The 18,103-nt window shown below is 41.0% G+C and overlaps 1 protein-coding gene across 1 annotated transcript in view; it reads left to right on the forward strand.

Moving 5' to 3' along the window:
* The first annotated feature begins 376 nt into the window (after positions 1-376).
* The window catches only part of LY96 (lymphocyte antigen 96), a 30,334-nt gene continuing 12,607 nt past the window's right edge, over positions 377-18,103 (forward strand). The window contains exons 1-2 of the mRNA XM_043880074.1: positions 377-625; positions 15,389-15,478. Coding sequence (XP_043736009.1) covers positions 514-625; positions 15,389-15,478 — 202 coding nt within the window. The 5' untranslated portion in view covers positions 377-513. The remainder of the gene's footprint in view (positions 626-15,388; positions 15,479-18,103) is intronic.

Genomic DNA, 18,103 nt, shown 5'->3' on the forward strand with positions numbered 1-18,103 from the left:
TCTTGTGGGAGGGAATTCCCTGGCTGTCTAGGACTTCATGCTTCCAAGCCAAACATCTAGCCATAAATAAAGAAAGAATAGGAGGGTGTGCTTAGGGTTTAAAGAAAAAAAGAAAAAGAACTTGTGGGAGAGAATAGCAACACAAAGGGATAAAGAGTGCTGGGCTTTTGAGCTTCTAAGGAAGAGGGGTTTTGTTACTATTGACCAGGAAGTACCTGTTTTGTTTTTAAAGCTCTGTGCTCTCATTTGTATCGCTCCATTGAAGAGTACATTCTAAATCATTTTCCTCTCCTCTTGCAGGAAGTGCTCAAATATTAAACACACACACACACACACACACACATACACACGCACACACACATTCAAAAGAGGAAACAGTTGGATAGGAACTCAGAAATCATGTGACTGATGACTAAGTTACATTTTTTTCCCTTTACTAAAAATAAAGGGGAAGAGTCTGAAGATTAGTTACAGATTCTCCTTACATTTTTAAAGTTTTGGAGAGATTGGATCATGTTTCCATTTGTGCTTTTTTCCGCCCTGTTTTCTTCCATATTTACTGAACCTGAGGAGAAACGTTGGGTCTGCAACTCCTCTGACGCCACCGTTTGGTACGACTACTGTGGTAAGTACAAAGGCAAAAACAGGTCAACCATTGCAAGGGTGTTTTCACAGGAACCTTCCTCTGCTATCACCAGGACGCAGGAAACGACCGTGTGTTCCGGCTCCTGGGGAGGCTGCTGGCAGCAAAAGGGATGTCTGGTTCCTGCCCTCTGTGGATTTTCTCCATCCATCATAGACTTCATGAGTCTCTGAACTGTGTTTCTCTTGACTTCCAAGCATTCTGTCCTTTCCTGCAGTCAGCTATCTTTACCTTGAACCCAGTTTCAGATTCTTCGCTGTTCTGGCAGAACCATCTGCTTCTGAGATTTTTGTCTCAGCCCAAGGCTGACTAGGGGCTTCCCTGGTGGCTCGGATGGTAAACAATCTGCCTGCAATGCAGGACACCTGGGTTCCATCCCTGGGTTGGGAAGATCCCCTGGAGAAGGGAATGGCAACCCACTCTGGTATTCTTGCCTGGAGAATTCCATGGATGGAGGAGTCTGGCAAGCCATAGTCCATGAAATAACAAAGAGTCAGACACAATTGAGTGACTAACATAAGATTGACTGGTTCTTCTTGAGAAGGTAGAACAGTCCTAGCTGCTTCTTGGAATTGGTTCTATCTCCAGGCTGTGATTTTTTTTTCCCTCCAGCACTGTGTTGGGTGTATAACAGGTACTCTGTTTAAGTGTTTCAGGCTGTTGTTTTTAAAGACTCTTGGTATTACCTCCCTAATTGAGTGTGAGGCTGATTCTGTCAGTTACTATCTGTGTGATCTTCAGCAAAGTCTTAGCCTCTCTGTGCTCCAGCTTTTTAATCTGTAAAGTGAAAGTGATTTTCAAACCCATTTTGCAAGGATTATTTTGAGGTAGAATTTTCAGCCCAGAGACACATAGAAACAATAATATTAATTATGTAAAAAAAGAAATCAGCCTCAGTCGAATGCTATTTACTGGTTGGATCACTGTTGTTTTGTTCTGTCTTGTTTTGCATCCCCCCTTTCTCTACAAATATCTGCTGGTCTGAAAGCACAGCTTTGGGGCTTGACTACTGTTTTGGTTTGGTGCTTTGCATTGTGTTGCTCACCATGGGTTGGTTGGCCTTTTCTACCCACTAGCAATATCAGGAAGTTTTATTATTTTTTTTATTTTTATTTATTTATTTATTTTTATTAGTTGGAGGCTAATTACTTCACAACATTTCAGTGGGTTTTGTCATACATTGATATGAATCAGCCACAGATTTACACGTATTCCCCATCCCGATCCCCCCTCCCACCTCCCTCTCCACCCGATTCCTCTGGGTCTTCCCAGTGCACCAGGCCCGAGCACTTGTCTCATGCATCCCACCTGGGCTGGTGATCTGTTTCACCATAGATAGTATACATGCTGTTCTTTTGAAATATCCCACCCTCACATTCTCCCACAGAGTTCAAAAGTCTGTTCTGTATTTCTGTGTCTCTTTTTCTGTTTTGCATATAGGGTTATCGTTACCATCTTTCTAAATTCCATATATATATCAGGAAGTTTTAAAGGGATGCTCCTGAAAATACTAGTTAGTTGAAATTCTCATGGGAAAAAAGGATTTGTGGTCTAATCATTTGGGAGAGATTTACAAATGTACTTTGAGTTCTGAGAAGTTCTGCAATAAAGAAACCTATTTAATCTCCCAATTTTCAGTTTTATTTTCTCTAATTTTTTGAGTGTGCCAAATGCACTCTGCCAAATATTAATATAAAGTTACTCCTGGGGAATTAGAAGTAATCCCAGATGTGGAAACAAAGCCTAAGTGTGTGACCAGTCTCAGACTGATGATTTTTTTCCTGTGTGTGATTGTACTGAATTCCTGTTCAACTTATCCCTGAAAATTCCCCATCCCGGGAGGTCAGTTCACACTCCTGTGTCTCAGGACCTCCTCAGTGCACTCAGCCCTCTTCTCTCTGCTTTGGTGCTGAGAGAACCAAAGAGAGAACTTTCTCTTTGCTCCACACACTGATTATGCCGCCTTCTCTGTGCTGTTTCATACAGCCTTTATTTATGTAACACTTTATATTATCTATTTAGCTTTTTTAAAAAAATATTTTTTTTGGCGTGGACCATTTTTAAAGTCTTTATTGAATTTCTTATAATATTGCTTCTGTTTGTTATGTTTGCATTTTTTGGCCTCAAGGCACGTGGGATCTTAGCTTCCTGACCAGGGATTGAACCCTCTCTCCTTGCGTTGGAAGGTGAAGTCTTAACCACTGGACAGCCAGGGAAGTCCCAATTTATTTAACTTTTAATCTTTTAGTAACACTAACTCAATTTGTCTTTTAATTTGATTTTTTTCAGAAAGGATCTTCTTTTCTTAAAAAAAAAATTATTTTATTTATTTATTTGGCTGAGGTGGGTGTGGCATTCGGGGTCTTTGATCTTTGTTGCGGCATGTAGGTTCTTTTCAGTTGCAGCATGTGGAATCTAGTTTCCGGACCAGGGATCAAACCCAGGTCCCCTGCATTGGCAGCTTGGTGTCTTAGCCACTGAACCATCAGGGAAGTCCCTTGAGGAGGGATCTTACCTGTTTCTCTCCAATGCTGAGAAATTTCGTGGTCTTTTTCTGCTGCCCCGTGGATATAGGGATCATGGGGAGCAGGTTGGGGTACACAGCTACAGCAAGACTCTCCTGGCTGCCAGGCCTCTCTGACCCCCCTCCCCAGACATCAGCCTTTCCCTGCGTTCGAGAATCCATCCTGGCCAAGATGGAAGCGCTTCATGTGTTGGAGGCATTGATCCCTCCGGTGTTATTGTCAGGGTGTTGGTGACCATAACTCAGTCCTTTCTGTGAGAGTGATTCCCACTTGGCCAAACTACTGGGCATACATGGTATACCTGTTTGCCAGGGCTGCTGTAACCAAACAGCACAGACTGTGTGGCTTAAACAGCAGAAATCTATTTCTCACAGTTCTCGAGGCGGGAAATCCAAGTTCAAGGTTTCGTTTCCTTCTGAGGCCTCTCTCCTTGGCTTATAAATGGCCATCTTCTTGCCATGTGTTCATATGACCTTTTCTCTGTATGTGCTCATTCCTGGGGACTTCCTGTATGTCTAAATCTCCTCTTCTAAGGTTACTGATGATACTAGATTAGAGCCTACTCTAATGGCCTCATTTTAATTTAATCACCTCTTAAAGGCCCTGTCTCCAAAGACAGTTGAAGAAGGAAATGGCAACCCACTCCAGTATTCTTGCCTGGGAAATTCCATGGTAGAGGAGCCTGGTGGGCTACAGTCCATGGAGTTGCAAAAGAGTCAGATTCAACTTAGCGATTAAACAACAACCAAAGACAGTCACATTCTGAGGTCCTAAGGATTAAAATGTCAACATATGAATTTAGGGAGAGCACAGTTCAGCCCGTAACATACAGAAATGGCAATAATTGGCTGTTTTATTCTCCAGCTCTGGAAAAGGCAGAAAACATGGTTGTGCGAGTCAGTCCACACAGTCCTGGACATACACTGTCTTGTAGCCTAGAGTTGTCAGATTCAGTTGTAATGTGTTTTTGGCTGTAGGTCATCCTGAAATTTAAGGAATTCATGGATTATTTAATTTAGCCATTATTCACTGGGCATCTGGCATGTGCTTGTTCTAGACATTGAGGATAACGTAGCGGTGAACAACAAAAGTCCCAGCCCTCCTGGAGTTTTGATCAGTGAAATATTCAGCATGTCAGATGGTGGTGACTGCTATGAGAAAAGAGTAAGGTGAGGGAGGGGATAGAGAGTGCAGAGATGGGAGTGGGGATTGCATTTTAAATTAGGATGGCCAAAGAGGCTCTCACTGAGAAGGTGACATGTAGCCAGGACACGAATAGTAAAGGGAGTGAGCCACTACCATATCCAGGGAAAGGGGTGGGGGAAAGAGCAAGCCCAGTGGCCTAGAGGTGGTGAGGAAGGAAGAGCAAGGAGGCCAGTGTGGCTGCCATGGAGTGAGTGCTGGGGAAGTAGTAGGAGGTAATATCATAGAAGGAAATGGGAAAGGAATGACAGCTTTGTAAGTCAGGGGATGACTTTCATCTTTTACTGTGGGCAAAGCTTGGTCTGTCTCGTGGATTGGTAATAATCTGTAAGATGGCAAAGGTGGAAGCAGACAACCTGTGGGGAGACTTGCAATAGTCCAAGTGAATGAGAGATTGGTGACTCAGATCAGAATGGGAGCAGTGGAGATGATGAGGTGGGGTTGGTGCTGGAGGTCCCCTACATTAGAACCTTCAAATTGCAAACTTTCAGAGATGCAAACATGTGTTCCATCAACGCTAGGCATGAGTGAAATTGCAGCTTGCCCTCCATCTCCTGTTGCTGACATTCCTTCAGCTCTATTGTCTCCCACCTCCTCTCCCTCCTCAGTAACTCTTCTTGTCTGTTCACTCAGTGCCAGCTCTTATGCCAGCTGTTGTACTGTACTACTGTACTTTTCATACTATAAGATAAAAAATGTTTTATTTTTTGTTTGCTTTTTATGTATTATTTGTGTGAAAAGTATTATAAACCTACTACAGTACAGTACTACACCACCAATCATGTTAATTGGGTACCTAGGCTAACTTTGTGGGACTTAAGAGCAAATTGGACTTATGAATGCACTCTTGGAACGGAACTTGTTCGTATGTAGGGGACTTACTGTATTCTGAAGATGGAGCCATTGGACTTGCTGACTGATTGGATGTGTGGTTGCTGCATGGTCCTCCCAGCTAAGTGTGTGTATCTTGGCATCTGGTCTTCCCCCTCTCCCCCCCAGCTCCTGACTCCAAGCAGGCCAGCCTCTTTATTGACCCTTATTTATATTTCTACTATTCTCTAACCTGAAATATTCTTCTCTATCTTTCCGTTCTTTAGAAACCTTTGAGGTCCATTAAAAGTCCTACCTGCCTTATAGAGACTGGTCAAATAAGTTGAATTTAATTCAGTTTATTAATGTCTTTAATGGGCATTATGTTTAGTTATTTTAGTTATTATGCTGAGGAATGCTGAGAGTGTGTGTTAAGTTATAGCCGGTATGGGACTTCTCTGGTGATCCAGTGACTAAGACTCAGGGGGCCTGGTTTCCATCGCTGGTCAGGGAAATAGATCCCATATGCCACAACTAAAGATCCCATATGCTGCTACTAAGACTTGGTGCAGGCAAATAAATATTAAAAAAAAAATATATATATAGCTGGCGTCCTCAAGGAACCCCTGACTTTTGTCTTATTTATGGGTGTTAGTGTAATAGAGGGCCTCCCCCAGTGGCTCATCGGTATAAAGAATCCGCCTGCATTGGAGTAGTCACAGAGGATTGTGGGTTGGGTCCCTGGGTTGGGAAGATCCCCTGGAGGAGGGCATGGCAACCTACTCCAGTATTCTTGCCTGGAGAATCCCATGGACAGCAGAGCCTAGTGGGCTACAGTCCATGGGGTCACAAAGAGTTGGACACGACTGAATTCACACACACACACACACACACACACACAGTAATAGAGCACTGTTGTGTGCAGCCCTTAGCCTGTGGCCGGTTGGCCTTTGTGGTTACTTGCCTCACCAGCCTCTGAGCGGACCGTTAGTGGTCCTGCTCAGCCATTGGTTGGTGCTGCAGTGGCCCCGCCTCCAAGTGACCAACTATCAACCAGTGACCATTAGTGGTCCATTCAGCCAAAGGACGGCAGAGTGGCAGTTGTCTGGCTGAGTCTGAGGTAAGAGATGGGTCCCAGCCTTTTCCCCTCTCCCTCGGGGGCCTGCTAGCCTACCCAGCCTTGGGCCAGCGCGAGAGCTGGAACTCAGGAACAGGCTGGTGGCTGTGTCCTGCTGGGCTCCAGAGTCCTCACCATGGCCACCCACTGGCCAGGCCTAGGCCTTGAAGCAGCGGCAAACCTCTCCTGCATCCCCATCTCTGTGACCTCATGGCAGCAGCCATCTGCCTGGGACGCAGTCTGGGGGACTTGCCCCCTATGTCTGGGTGGCCTGAGGGCAGATTAGATTCTGGGTGGTTGACTCCCTGAGGGATGACAGCTGGGCAGCATCTGGGGACCTGGCCCTGAGGGAGCCTGCAGCTGAGATTTGCCTCCTCTCAGGACTGGACTTTGGCAGGGTAGAAGTTGTGTCTGGGGACCTGGCTTTTCTTGTCAGAGAATCACATTCATTTGGTGGAGGTTTATAGGAACTTGGTTACCTGACCATGACCTGACCTGAAGAGCAAAGGCTCTGACACTAAGATGTTTGCAACAACTACCCACGACCCTCCTTTTCTTTTCTTAGAAAAGGGCTTTCCTGAGAGCTTTCAGGGAATTGGGGTTTTTTAAGGCATGTGCCACCCGTCTCCTTGCAGTAAACTTTTCTCTGCCCCGAACTCCGTTTTTGTATTCAATTCAGTTCAGTCGCTCAGTTGTGTCCGACTCCTTGCGACCCCATGGACCGCAGCACGCCAGGCCTCCCTGTCCATCACCAACTCCCAGAGTTTACCCACACTCATGTCCATTGAGGCGGTGATGCCATCCAACCATCTTATCCTCTGTCATCCCCCTCTCCTCCTGCCTTCAATCTTTCCCAGCATCAGGGTCTTTTCAAATGAGTCAGCTCTTCACATCAGGAGGCCAAAGTATTGGAGTTTGAGCTTCAACATCAGTCCTTCTAATGAACACTCAGGACTGTTTTTGTATTATTTGGCCTCATCTGTGCATTGGGTGCATGGATTTGCATTTCAGTAACAGTAGGAAGGTTAACTGTACATATCACCATGATTCATCTATTATTCTACAGACTCAGCATGGCCACTGGGAAGTCTAACAGCCATTTGGAGGTAGGACTTTTCATTTACACTCCTTTCCACATCTGTTTCTTCCGAAATCTTCCTCATGACATTATCTACCTAATTCCTTAGCCCCCAAACCAGGGGTATCCCTAATTATTTCTTTCCCTTAACTTTCACATTGGATTTATCAATGATTCCATTTTATAAATGTATGGTGGTCTTGTCTTTCTAGAAAAATCTTAGGCTTCCTGATGTAAAGTTTAAGCTTACACTTCTATACTCCACCCTGCCTTGCTGTGGTGCTGGCTCAAAACTGAGCACCCATAGGGGTATTCTGACCATTTGTCTGATTGGATTGATTTGATGGTTTTATCATAATCAGACCAACTTCAGACATTAGGAACCTTAACTGAAAGTGGAGAATTGCTCTTATGACAGTTGGTGGTGGTGATTCACTGCTTTTAACTTGTTCCCAGCTTTACTCTTGATTGGCTTGCTCTGATGGTTTTCTACAAGCTTATCACTGAGAAAGAAGAAACACATTGCACTGTGCTTGGCAATGCATATGAAAGTGCCCATGTTTCAATACCACGTCAACCTTTTCAGTGGTAAGAAAGTGAATAAGTACACTAATTATGCAAACCTTCAAAAACCTAGGTGGAAAAGAAGACAATAAGGCACATAAGTCAATTAGTTAAGAGTTAACCACTATGAACAGTTTGTTATTTTGCTAAATATTCTTTTAGATATGTAATAACATGTTAAAAACAGTAAAAATGGAATCATATTGGGTATACTGTTGGGTAACCAGCAGCTTTGAAACTCGATAGTATGCCACAAACATTTATATCATTAAATATCCTAAAAATTTATTTAAATGACTTTGAAAGTGAAAAGTGAAAGTGTTAGTCACTTAGTCTTTTTTTTAATATAAATTTATTTATTTAGTCACTTAGTATTGTCAGACTCTTTGTGACCCCATGGACTGTAGCCCACCAGTCTCTTCTGTCCATGGAATTCTCCAGTCAAGAATACTGGAGGGGGTGGCCATTTCCTCCTTCAGGGGATCTTCCCAACCTCGGGCTTGAACCCGGGTCTTCTGCATTGCAGGTGTATTTTTTTACCGTCTGAGTCACCAGGGGTTAATAACTTTACATTAATTCAATAAATAGATGCACAATATTTTTCAGTTGGGTTTCTCTGGTAGCTCAACAGTAAAGAACCCGGCTGCCAAAGCAGGAGATGTGGGTCTGCTCTCTGGATCGGCAAGATCCCCTGGAGAAGGAAATGGTAATCTACTCCAGTACTCTTGCCTGGGAAATCCCATGAACAGAAGAGCCTGGTGGGTTATAGTCCGTGAAGTCACAAAAGAATCAGACATGACTTAGTGATTGAGAATTAGTATTTATTCACTCACCTCTGAGCACTTTTTAAAAACTTGAGATATAATTGATATATAATATTACTACAGTTTCACATATACAGTGTGATTTGATATCTGTATATACTGTGACATGAGCACCAGGATAAATCTAGTTAGCATCCATCACTTCACATAGTTGGGCTTCCCAGGTGGTGCTAGTGGTAAAGAACCCACCTGCCAATTCAGGAGACATAAGAGACACACATGCAATCCCTGGGTCGGGAAGATCCCCTGGAGGAGGGCATGGAAGCCCACTCCAGTATTCTTGTCTGGAGAATCCCATGGACAGAGGAGCCTGGTGGGCTACAGTCCATAGGATCACAAAGAATTGGACATGACCGAAGCAACTTCGCACACACACCTCACATAGGTTATAAATCTTGTTTCTTATGCTGAAAACTTTTAAGATCTATTTTTTAAAAAAAATTCCCTGGCAGTCCAGTGTTCAGGACTCAACACTTTTATTGTGGTGACCCAGGTTCATCCCCTGGTTGGGGCACCAAGAGTCTGAAAGTCACAAGCATGTTCCCCCAACATGCCCCTCAAAGATCTACTTTCTTAGTAACCTTTAATTATGCAAAATAGTATTATTAACTCTAATCACCATGCTGTACATTATATCCCCTTACTTACTTATATTTGAAGTTTGTACCTTTTGACCCCTTCCACTCATTTCTCCCACCTTCCACCCCCTGCTTCTGGCAACCACCAGTCTGTTTTCTGAGTTTGTTTTTGTGTGTTTTCTGTGTTTGTTTGTTTTTCAGATTCCACATAAAAGTGAAGTCATATAGTGTTTGTCTTTCTTTCTCTGACTAATTTCACTTAGCATAATGCCCTCAAATTTCATCTATGTTGTTGCAAATTTGGGGTGTTTTTCTTTGGTTGTAATTGTCACAGGAATGAGCATCTTTCATCAAATATTTGTCAACATCCATGATTTGGTGAAATGACTGTTAATATAGTTTATTCTGTGAGAATTTTATTGCAGGGAAACTCAATTCATTGAATGAGAGATGTTAACATTAATTTTTAAGGGTTGCATTTAGGGGCAAATTAAATAAAACTGGTTTAGTCTCTTTCTCCTCCTCCTCAGTGCTTTTATAAGCTCTTCTTAGGAAGATTTGTTTATTAACTCATTCATTCATTCATGTATTCAGTCACTTAACATTTACTAGAACTCTACTTGATGTATATTTTCTATTTTTAACCAATGGAACGTACAAAAAGGTGAGGAGAGTAGAGTAAAGAAGAGCAATGTAGAAAAGAACAGGCTAAAAAGTATGAAAATGGGACAAGTAATTTTATGAAAATATGTTTTGAGGAGTTCACCCACTTCCACAGAGTTTAAAGTAATTCACTACCTTCAAACTACACCTTAACAACATAAGGGCACTAAAACACTAATCTATTTACATTATAGGGAGGTTTTTTTTGTATTTGTACAGAATTTTAAATTTTAAATTTACTGTGATAGGAACACTGGCATGGGATCTACCCTCTTAAATTTTTGAGTGTACATTATTGTTGACTGTGGGCATGAAGTTGTACACCAGATCTTTAGAGCTTAGTCACTTGCTTGACTGAAACTCTATGCCCAGTGATTAATTACTCCCCATTTCCCCTTCCTCTCAGCCCCTGGCAACTACTAGCCACTCTCTGATTCTATGAATTTGACTGTTTTAGATACACGGAATTATACAATATTTGTCCTTATGTGACTGGCTTATTTCCTTTAGCATAATGTCCTCAAGGTTCATTCATATTGTAGCATATTGCAAAATTTCCTCTTTTAAAAAAGATTAAATAGTATCCCATTGTATGTGTATCCCACATTTTCTTTATGCATACATCTGTCAATGGACATTTAGGTTGTTCCCACACCTTGGATATTGTGAACAGTGCTACAGTGAATGTAGGAATGCTAATGTCTCTTCAAGATCCTGATTTCACTTATTTTGGATAAGTACCCAGAAGTAGGTTTGCTGGATCATATGGTAGTAATATTTTTAATTTTTTTTTGAGGCATCTCCATATTGTTTTTTAAAGCAGTTGCATCATTTTGCATTCCTATAAGCAGTGTGCAAACATTCCAGTTTCTCCACATCCTTTTCAACTCTTGTCATCTTTCTTTTCTTTTATTGATAGTAGCCAATCTGACTACTATCAAAACAAGAAAAGAGGTGGGAGGTGACATCTCATTGTGGTTTCATGATTTGCATTTTCCTGATGCTTAGTGGGGTAGCTAGTCTCGGCCACCGCCCCTGACCTCCAACATGGGGAATCAATGCAGAGATCTAGAGGAAAACAACAGAATGGGAAAGACTAGAGATCTCTTCAAGAAAATTTGAGATACCAAGGGAACATTTCATGCAAAGATGGGCTCAATAAAGGACAGAAATGGTAGGGACCTAACAGAAGCATAAAATGTTAAGACGAGGTGGCAAGAATACACAGTAGAACTGTACAAAAAAGATCTTCACGACCCAGATAATCACAATGGTGTTATCACTCACCTAGAGCCAGACATCCTGGAACGTGAAGTCAAGTGGGCCTTAGAAAGCATCACTACGAACAAAGCTAGTGGAGGTGATGGAATTCCAGTTGACCTATTTCAAATCCTGAAAGACGATGCTGTGAAAGTGCTGCACTCAATGTGCCAGGAAATTTGGAAAACTCAGCAGTGGCCACAGGACTGGAAAAGGTCAGTTTTCATTCAATCCCAAAGAAAGGCAATCCCAAAGAATGCTCAAACTACCGCACAATTGCACTCATCTCACACGCTAGTAAAGTAATGCTCAAAATTCTTCAAGCCAGGCTTCGGCAATATGTGAACTGTGAACTTTCAGATGTTCAAGCTGGTTTTAGAAAAGGCAGAGGAACCAGAGATCAAATTGCCAATATCCGCTGGATCATCGAAAAAGCAAGAGAGTTCCAGAAAAACATCTATTTCTGCTTTATTGACTATGCCAAAGCCTTTGACTGTGTGGATCACAATAAACTGTGAAAAATTCTGAAAGAGATGGGAATACCAGACCACCTGACCTGCCTCTTGAGAAACCTGTATGCAGGTCAAGAAGCAACAGTTAGAACTGGACATGGAACAACAGACTGGTTCCAAATAGGAGAAGGAGTATGTCAAGGTTGTATACTGTCACCCTGCTTATTTAACTTATATGCAGAGTACATCATGCGAAATGCCAGGTTGGATGAAGCACAAGCTGGAATCAAGATTGCCGGGAGAAATATCAATAACCTCAGATATGCAGATGACACCACCCTTATGGCAGAAAGTGAAGAGGAACTAAAAAGCCTCTTGATGAAAGTGAAAGAGGAGAGTGAAAAAGTTGGCTTAAAGCTCAACATTCAGAATAGTAAGATCATGGCATCTGGCCCCATCACTTCATGGGAAATAGATGGGGAAACAGTGGAAACAGTGTGAGACTTTATTTTTGGGGGCTCCAAAATCACTGCAGATGGTGATTGCAGCCATGCAATTAAAAGACACTTACTCCTTGGAAGGAAAGTTATGACCAACCTAGACAGCATATTAAAAAGCAGAGACATTACTTTGCCAACAAAGATCCATCTAGTCAAGGCTATGGTTTTTCCAGTGGTCATGTATGGATGTGAGAGTTGGACTATAAAGAAAGCTGAGCGCCGAAGATTGATGCTTTTGAACTGTGGTGTTGGAGAAGACTCTTGAGAGTCCCTTGGACTGCATGGAGATCCAACCAGTCCATCCTAAAGGAGATCAGTCCTGGGTGTTCATTGGAAGGACTGATGCTGAAGCTGAAACTCCAATACTTTGGCCACCTGATGCGAAGAGCTGACTCATTTTAAAAGATGCCGATGCTGGGAAAGATTGAAGGTGGGAGGAGAAGATGATGACAGAGGGATGAGATGGTTGGATGGCATCACTGACTCAATGGACATGAGTTTGAGTAAGCTCCGGGAGTTGGTGCTGGACAGGGAGGCCTGGTGTGCTGCAGTCCATGGGTCCCAAAGAGTCGGACACAACTGAGCGACTGAACTGAACTGAACTGATGCTTAGTGACAAGCGTTTTTTCATATACCTGTTGGTCATTTGCATATTTTCTTTGAAGAAATGAACATTCAAGTCCTTAGCTCATTTTAAAATCAGATTGTTAGTTTCATTACAATTGAATTTTTGGAATTCCTTATATATTTTGGAGATCCACTCTTTATTGGATATATGGTTTACAAGCATTTTCTCCCACTCCATAGGCTGCCTTTTCACTCTGTTGATTGTTTCCTTTTCTGTACAGAAGATTTTTGGTTTAATATAGTCCCACTTGTTTATTTATATTTTTGCTGCCTTTGTTTTGGTGTCATATCCATTAAATCATTGTAAAATCCAATGTCATGAAGTTTTCCCCCTGTGTTTTCTTCCAGGGTTTTTATAGTTTTGAATCTTATGTTTAAGTCTTTAATCCCTTTTGAACTGGCTCTTGTTTGTGGTATAAGATAAAGGTGCAGTTTCATTCTTTTGCATGTTTTCCTAGCACCATTTGTTGAAGAGACTTTCCTTTAAACATTGTGCACTTTTGGCATCCTTGTCAAAGATTAGTTTGCAGAATACATGTGGATTTATTTCTGGGTTCTCTGTTCAGTTCCACTGGTCTATATGGCCTTATTTTTGACACTACCATACTATTTTGATTACTATAGCTTTGCAATATAGTTTGAAATCAGAAAATGTGATGCTTCCAGATTTGTTCCTCTTTCTCAAATTTATCATCCTTATGGTTCCATATGAATTTTAGAGTTGTTTTTTCTATTTCTATAAAAAAAAAGTCATTGAGATTTTGATATAAATGTATTGATTCTGTAGATTGCTTTGCATAAAATGGACATTTTAATATCATTACTTCTTCTAAGGAAGTGAAGTGAAAGTCGCTCAGTCATGTCCAACTCTTTGCCACACCATGGACTGTAGCCTGTCAGGTCCTCTGCCATGGAATTCTCCAGGTCAGAATACTGGAGTGGGTAGCCATTCCCTTCTCCAGGAGACCTTCCCAACCCAGGGATCAAACCCAGGTCTCCTGCATTGCAGGCAGATTCTTTACCAACTGAGCCACAAGGAAAGCCCAATGAACATAAGATATTTTTAAATTTGTTTGTGCCTTGTTTAATTTCTTTCATCAGTGTTTTGTAGTTTTCAACAAACAAGTCTTTTACCTTCTTAAGTAAGTTTAATCCTAGATATTTTATAATCTTGGTGATAGTGTAAATGGGATTGTTTTCCTAATTTTCTTTTTGTATAGTTCATTATTAGTGTATAGAAATGCAACTGATTTTTTGTATTTTGATACTGTATCCTGTAACTTTACTGAATTTTTTTATTAGTCTGACAATTTTTAATGGAGTCTTCAGGGTTGTCTATATATAAAATTTGCCATCTGCAAACAGAAAATTTTACTTTTTCCTTTCTGGTGTGGATGCCTTTTATTTATTTTTCTTATGTAATTTATCTGGCTAGGATTTTCAGTACTGTTGAGAGTGAGTATCCCTGTCTTGCTCCTGATCTTAGAGGGAAAACTTTCAATTTTTCATTGTTGGGTATGATATTAGCTATGAAGTTTTCATATATGGCCTTCATTATGTTGAGGCTATTTCCTCTAATTATGGTTTGTTGGGAGTTTTTATCATGAAAAGGTGTTGAATTTTGTTGTCTATTGAGTGGTCATGTGATTTTTATTCTTCAGTCTATTAATGTGGCATATCGGTTAATTGATTTTTGTATGTTGGACTATCCTTTGCATCCCAGGTAAAAATGCCTCTTAGTCATGGTATGTGATCCTCTTAATGTGCTATTGAATTAAATTTGCTAGTATTTTGTGAGGATTTTTGCATGTAAATTCATCAGGGATATTGGCTTATAATTTTCTTGTGGTGTCTTTGTCTGGCTTTACAATGCTAGCCTCATAAAATGAGTTTGGAAGTGTGCCCTCTCCTTCATTTTTTGGGGGAGAGTTTGAGAAGAATTGGTGTTAATTCTGACTTAAATGTTTGGTAGAATTCTCCTGTGGAGCCATCTGGCCCTGGACTTTTCTTTGGGAAATTTGCAGTTACTGATTCAGTCTCCTTACTAGTTGTAAGACTGTTCAGACTTTCTTTCTTTAGTCCTCTGGGGATCTCCTTGGAACATTTGGGGCTCTGAATGCATAAACCATCTCCTCCCTTCTGAGTGAAGTTGAGGGGTAGGGTATCTCTTCCTCATTATGCTAAGCCAGGAGCAGTGTCTCTGGTGAGAGATGTTTTGAACCTCACTACTGACTTGGTGAGTCTGGTTTTACATTCTCCAGGATGCAGGAAACTCTCAGTTGGTTTCCGATTTCTCACAAAGGGAAATTGTCTATAAATTGTTGCTATATTGCTGTGTTTGTAGGGGGAAGGAGGACTTTATCTGCCATCTGGCTGACTTCACTCTTCTGGGGAGGACAATATTTTTAACTACTCTCAATTTTGCTCATTATAAAATTTTAATGGAAAAGGTAGTTTTGGCGGGGGGCACTGATATTCAGAACACTTATTATAAATGACTTAAAATTATTTTAATTTTATTGACATTTTCTTTATTCCATTTAGATAACTTGAAATTTCCTGTTTCAATACGTTCTGAGCCCTGTATAACATTGAAGGGAAGCCGTGGAATGCTGTATGTCTACTTCATTCCAAGTAAGTCCAGAATTTTGTTCTTGTAGATCAGTTAAAAGGGCTCCAGAAATATCAGTGATAAATGATGGAGTTCTAAATATATGTGTACTAGTTTTCTATTGCTATGCAACAAATTACCATCATCTTAATGGCTTAAAACAGTAAGATTCTTTATCTTACAAGTCTTTGTGTGTCAGTAGTCTGGCCATGGCTTAGCTGTGTCAGCTTCAGAAGGTCTCCCCCAAGGCTGCAGTCAAGATGTTGGCCAGGGTTTCTTCTGAAGGCTCACCTAGGAAAGAACCCACTTCTAAGCTCAGGTGGTTGTTGACAGTGTTCAGTTTCTGTCTGGCTCTTGGCCAGCTTTCAGTTCCTTGCTCTCTGGGCCTTTGCAACATAGCTGCTTGTTTCCTTGAAATTAACAAGGGAGACAGCTAACAAGATAGAAGTCACAGTCTTATATAGCATAATGATGAAAGTGCCACCCTATTATCTTTGCTATTTTCTATATTTTAGAATCAAGTCACTAGGCTTACTCACACTCATGAGGAGGGATTCTATAATGGCATGGTAAAAATGGAAACAATTTGAAACTTCTAACCATCTACTACCTATATCCCTTGTTAGCTATTCAGCTGATAAGTAAGGGTTTTCATGAGTCAAAGATTTGTATATGAGCAATCCAGGACTTCTTTTTTTCCCTAAAGGTGAACTTTCTAAAAAATATATATATATATGGTGATGATGATATGAAAAGAAGCATTGCTTTTTGTTTTATTTCTTTTCTCTCTCTGATTTTATTTGCTATCATCTTAGTAAAAGTTAATTGGATGATGGTGATAGCACTGGGCTGGATCTGAGGCTCTGTGAAAATACACAAAACTTTCTTCCTGGGACTTCTCTGCTGGTCCAGAGGTTAAGAATCTGCCTGCCAATGCAGGAGACACAGATGCGATCTCTGGTTTGTCAGACAAGATCCCACAAGCCTCAGTGCAGCTAAGCCTGTGCACCACAACTACTGAATCTGTGCTCTAGAGCTTGTGAACCGGTATGCCCCTAGGGACCATACTCTGCAACAAGAGAAGCCGCTGCAATGAGAAGCCCCTGCTTGCCACAACTAGAGGAAGACCATGTGCAGCAGTGCAGACCCAGCAGAGCCAAAAACATCCCCCAAAACCAACTTTCATCCTTTCCTACCAGTCAATTGTGGCCGGTAAAGATCCCAGGAAACTTCGGTTGTAATCATCATCATTGTCATTATTATTTTTTCATCATCACCATTATCATTTACATCCTAGCTTATATTTGGAGTTTATACTTTTAAAAAGTGCTTTTTTAAAAAAAAAGTGCTTTTATATAAATAAGCTTAAGAAATATTTATTCCTGAGTTTAATTCTCCAGCTTATAGGAAAAAGGGTAGTTGAGAATCCAGAAATGATAGATAATAAACATGTTTTAATTTTCCTGAATCTAATCATTTAACCTGTATCCTGATACTTTGTTTCTGCATTAATTTATTCATTTAAAAATACTTAGTTATGTGTAGTTTATTTCAAATATTATGGTATGTACTGTGAATTCATTGATAAGTAAGACATTCTCTTGACCTTCAAGAATCTCTCAGTGCAATGGGATAGACAGAGCTGTAGATAATAAAGTACGATAAAGTGAAATGATAGCAATAAGGCTTAGTGGTAGCACAGAGGAAAGAATAATGAACTGTTTGCTCCACTTTCTTAGCCAAGGGTGAAAGCATTAATCTAAACTTTTTTAACTGAAGTGTAGTTGATTTACAATATTATAGTAATTTCAGGTGTAGAACATAGTGTTTCAGTACTTTTATTGATTACAATTCATTTAAAGTTATTACAAAGTAATAGTTATATTTCCCTGTGCTGTATGATATATCCTTGTTGCTTATTTTACACACAGTAGCATGTATCCCTTAATCCCCTAAAATAATCTAAATTTTTGCCCAACGAAAGCTCTATAATTTCTTCCTCTTTTTCTCAGGTTTTGTTTTCTGGTCTGTGTGGTGTGCTTTACCCCACACACCACAAATACGTTTGTGGTATTTGTGTGTGTTTGCAGAAGTGATTATTTACATAATGAATGACCTCATTTTCAAGTAAGCCCATTGCCCTTACACACAGGAAGCAGACCTTCCAGATCCAAGTAATAATAATACAACACAGTTTTACTTAGGGTTCTCTGAAACGCAGATACCAAGAAAGAATTAGACATACAAGGGATTTTTTGCAGGGTGTGGGGGTGGGGGAGGGAAATTCTTATGAACAGACGAAGCCAGAGCAGGCAAGAAGATTCAGATTGAGGTATTGGGTTGGCCTGATAGTTTTGAAATGAGAGAGAAGAAAGGAGAATTTGGTAGGATGATCATCGGATTAAAGTGAATCCCTGAGACACCCTCAGCAAGGTAAGTGGGGAGCCTGCGTGTCACATGTGTCCCATGACAGGCAGGAGTGGACTGGTTCTGGTGTCACCGTCATTACAGGAGCAGACCGTGAGGGTCTGGTCTCTGAAAGTGCAGTAGCTGGAGGCTCTCTGCCTACTGCCCTCCTCCTCACAGATTCTTTGGAAGGGAGTTTTGAGCAGTATACCTCCAAGGCCACCACAAATACCTTAATCATT

The sequence above is a fragment of the Cervus elaphus genome, chromosome 21, assembly GCF_910594005.1.
Source record: "Cervus elaphus chromosome 21, mCerEla1.1, whole genome shotgun sequence".
NCBI lineage: Eukaryota > Metazoa > Chordata > Mammalia > Artiodactyla > Cervidae > Cervus > Cervus elaphus.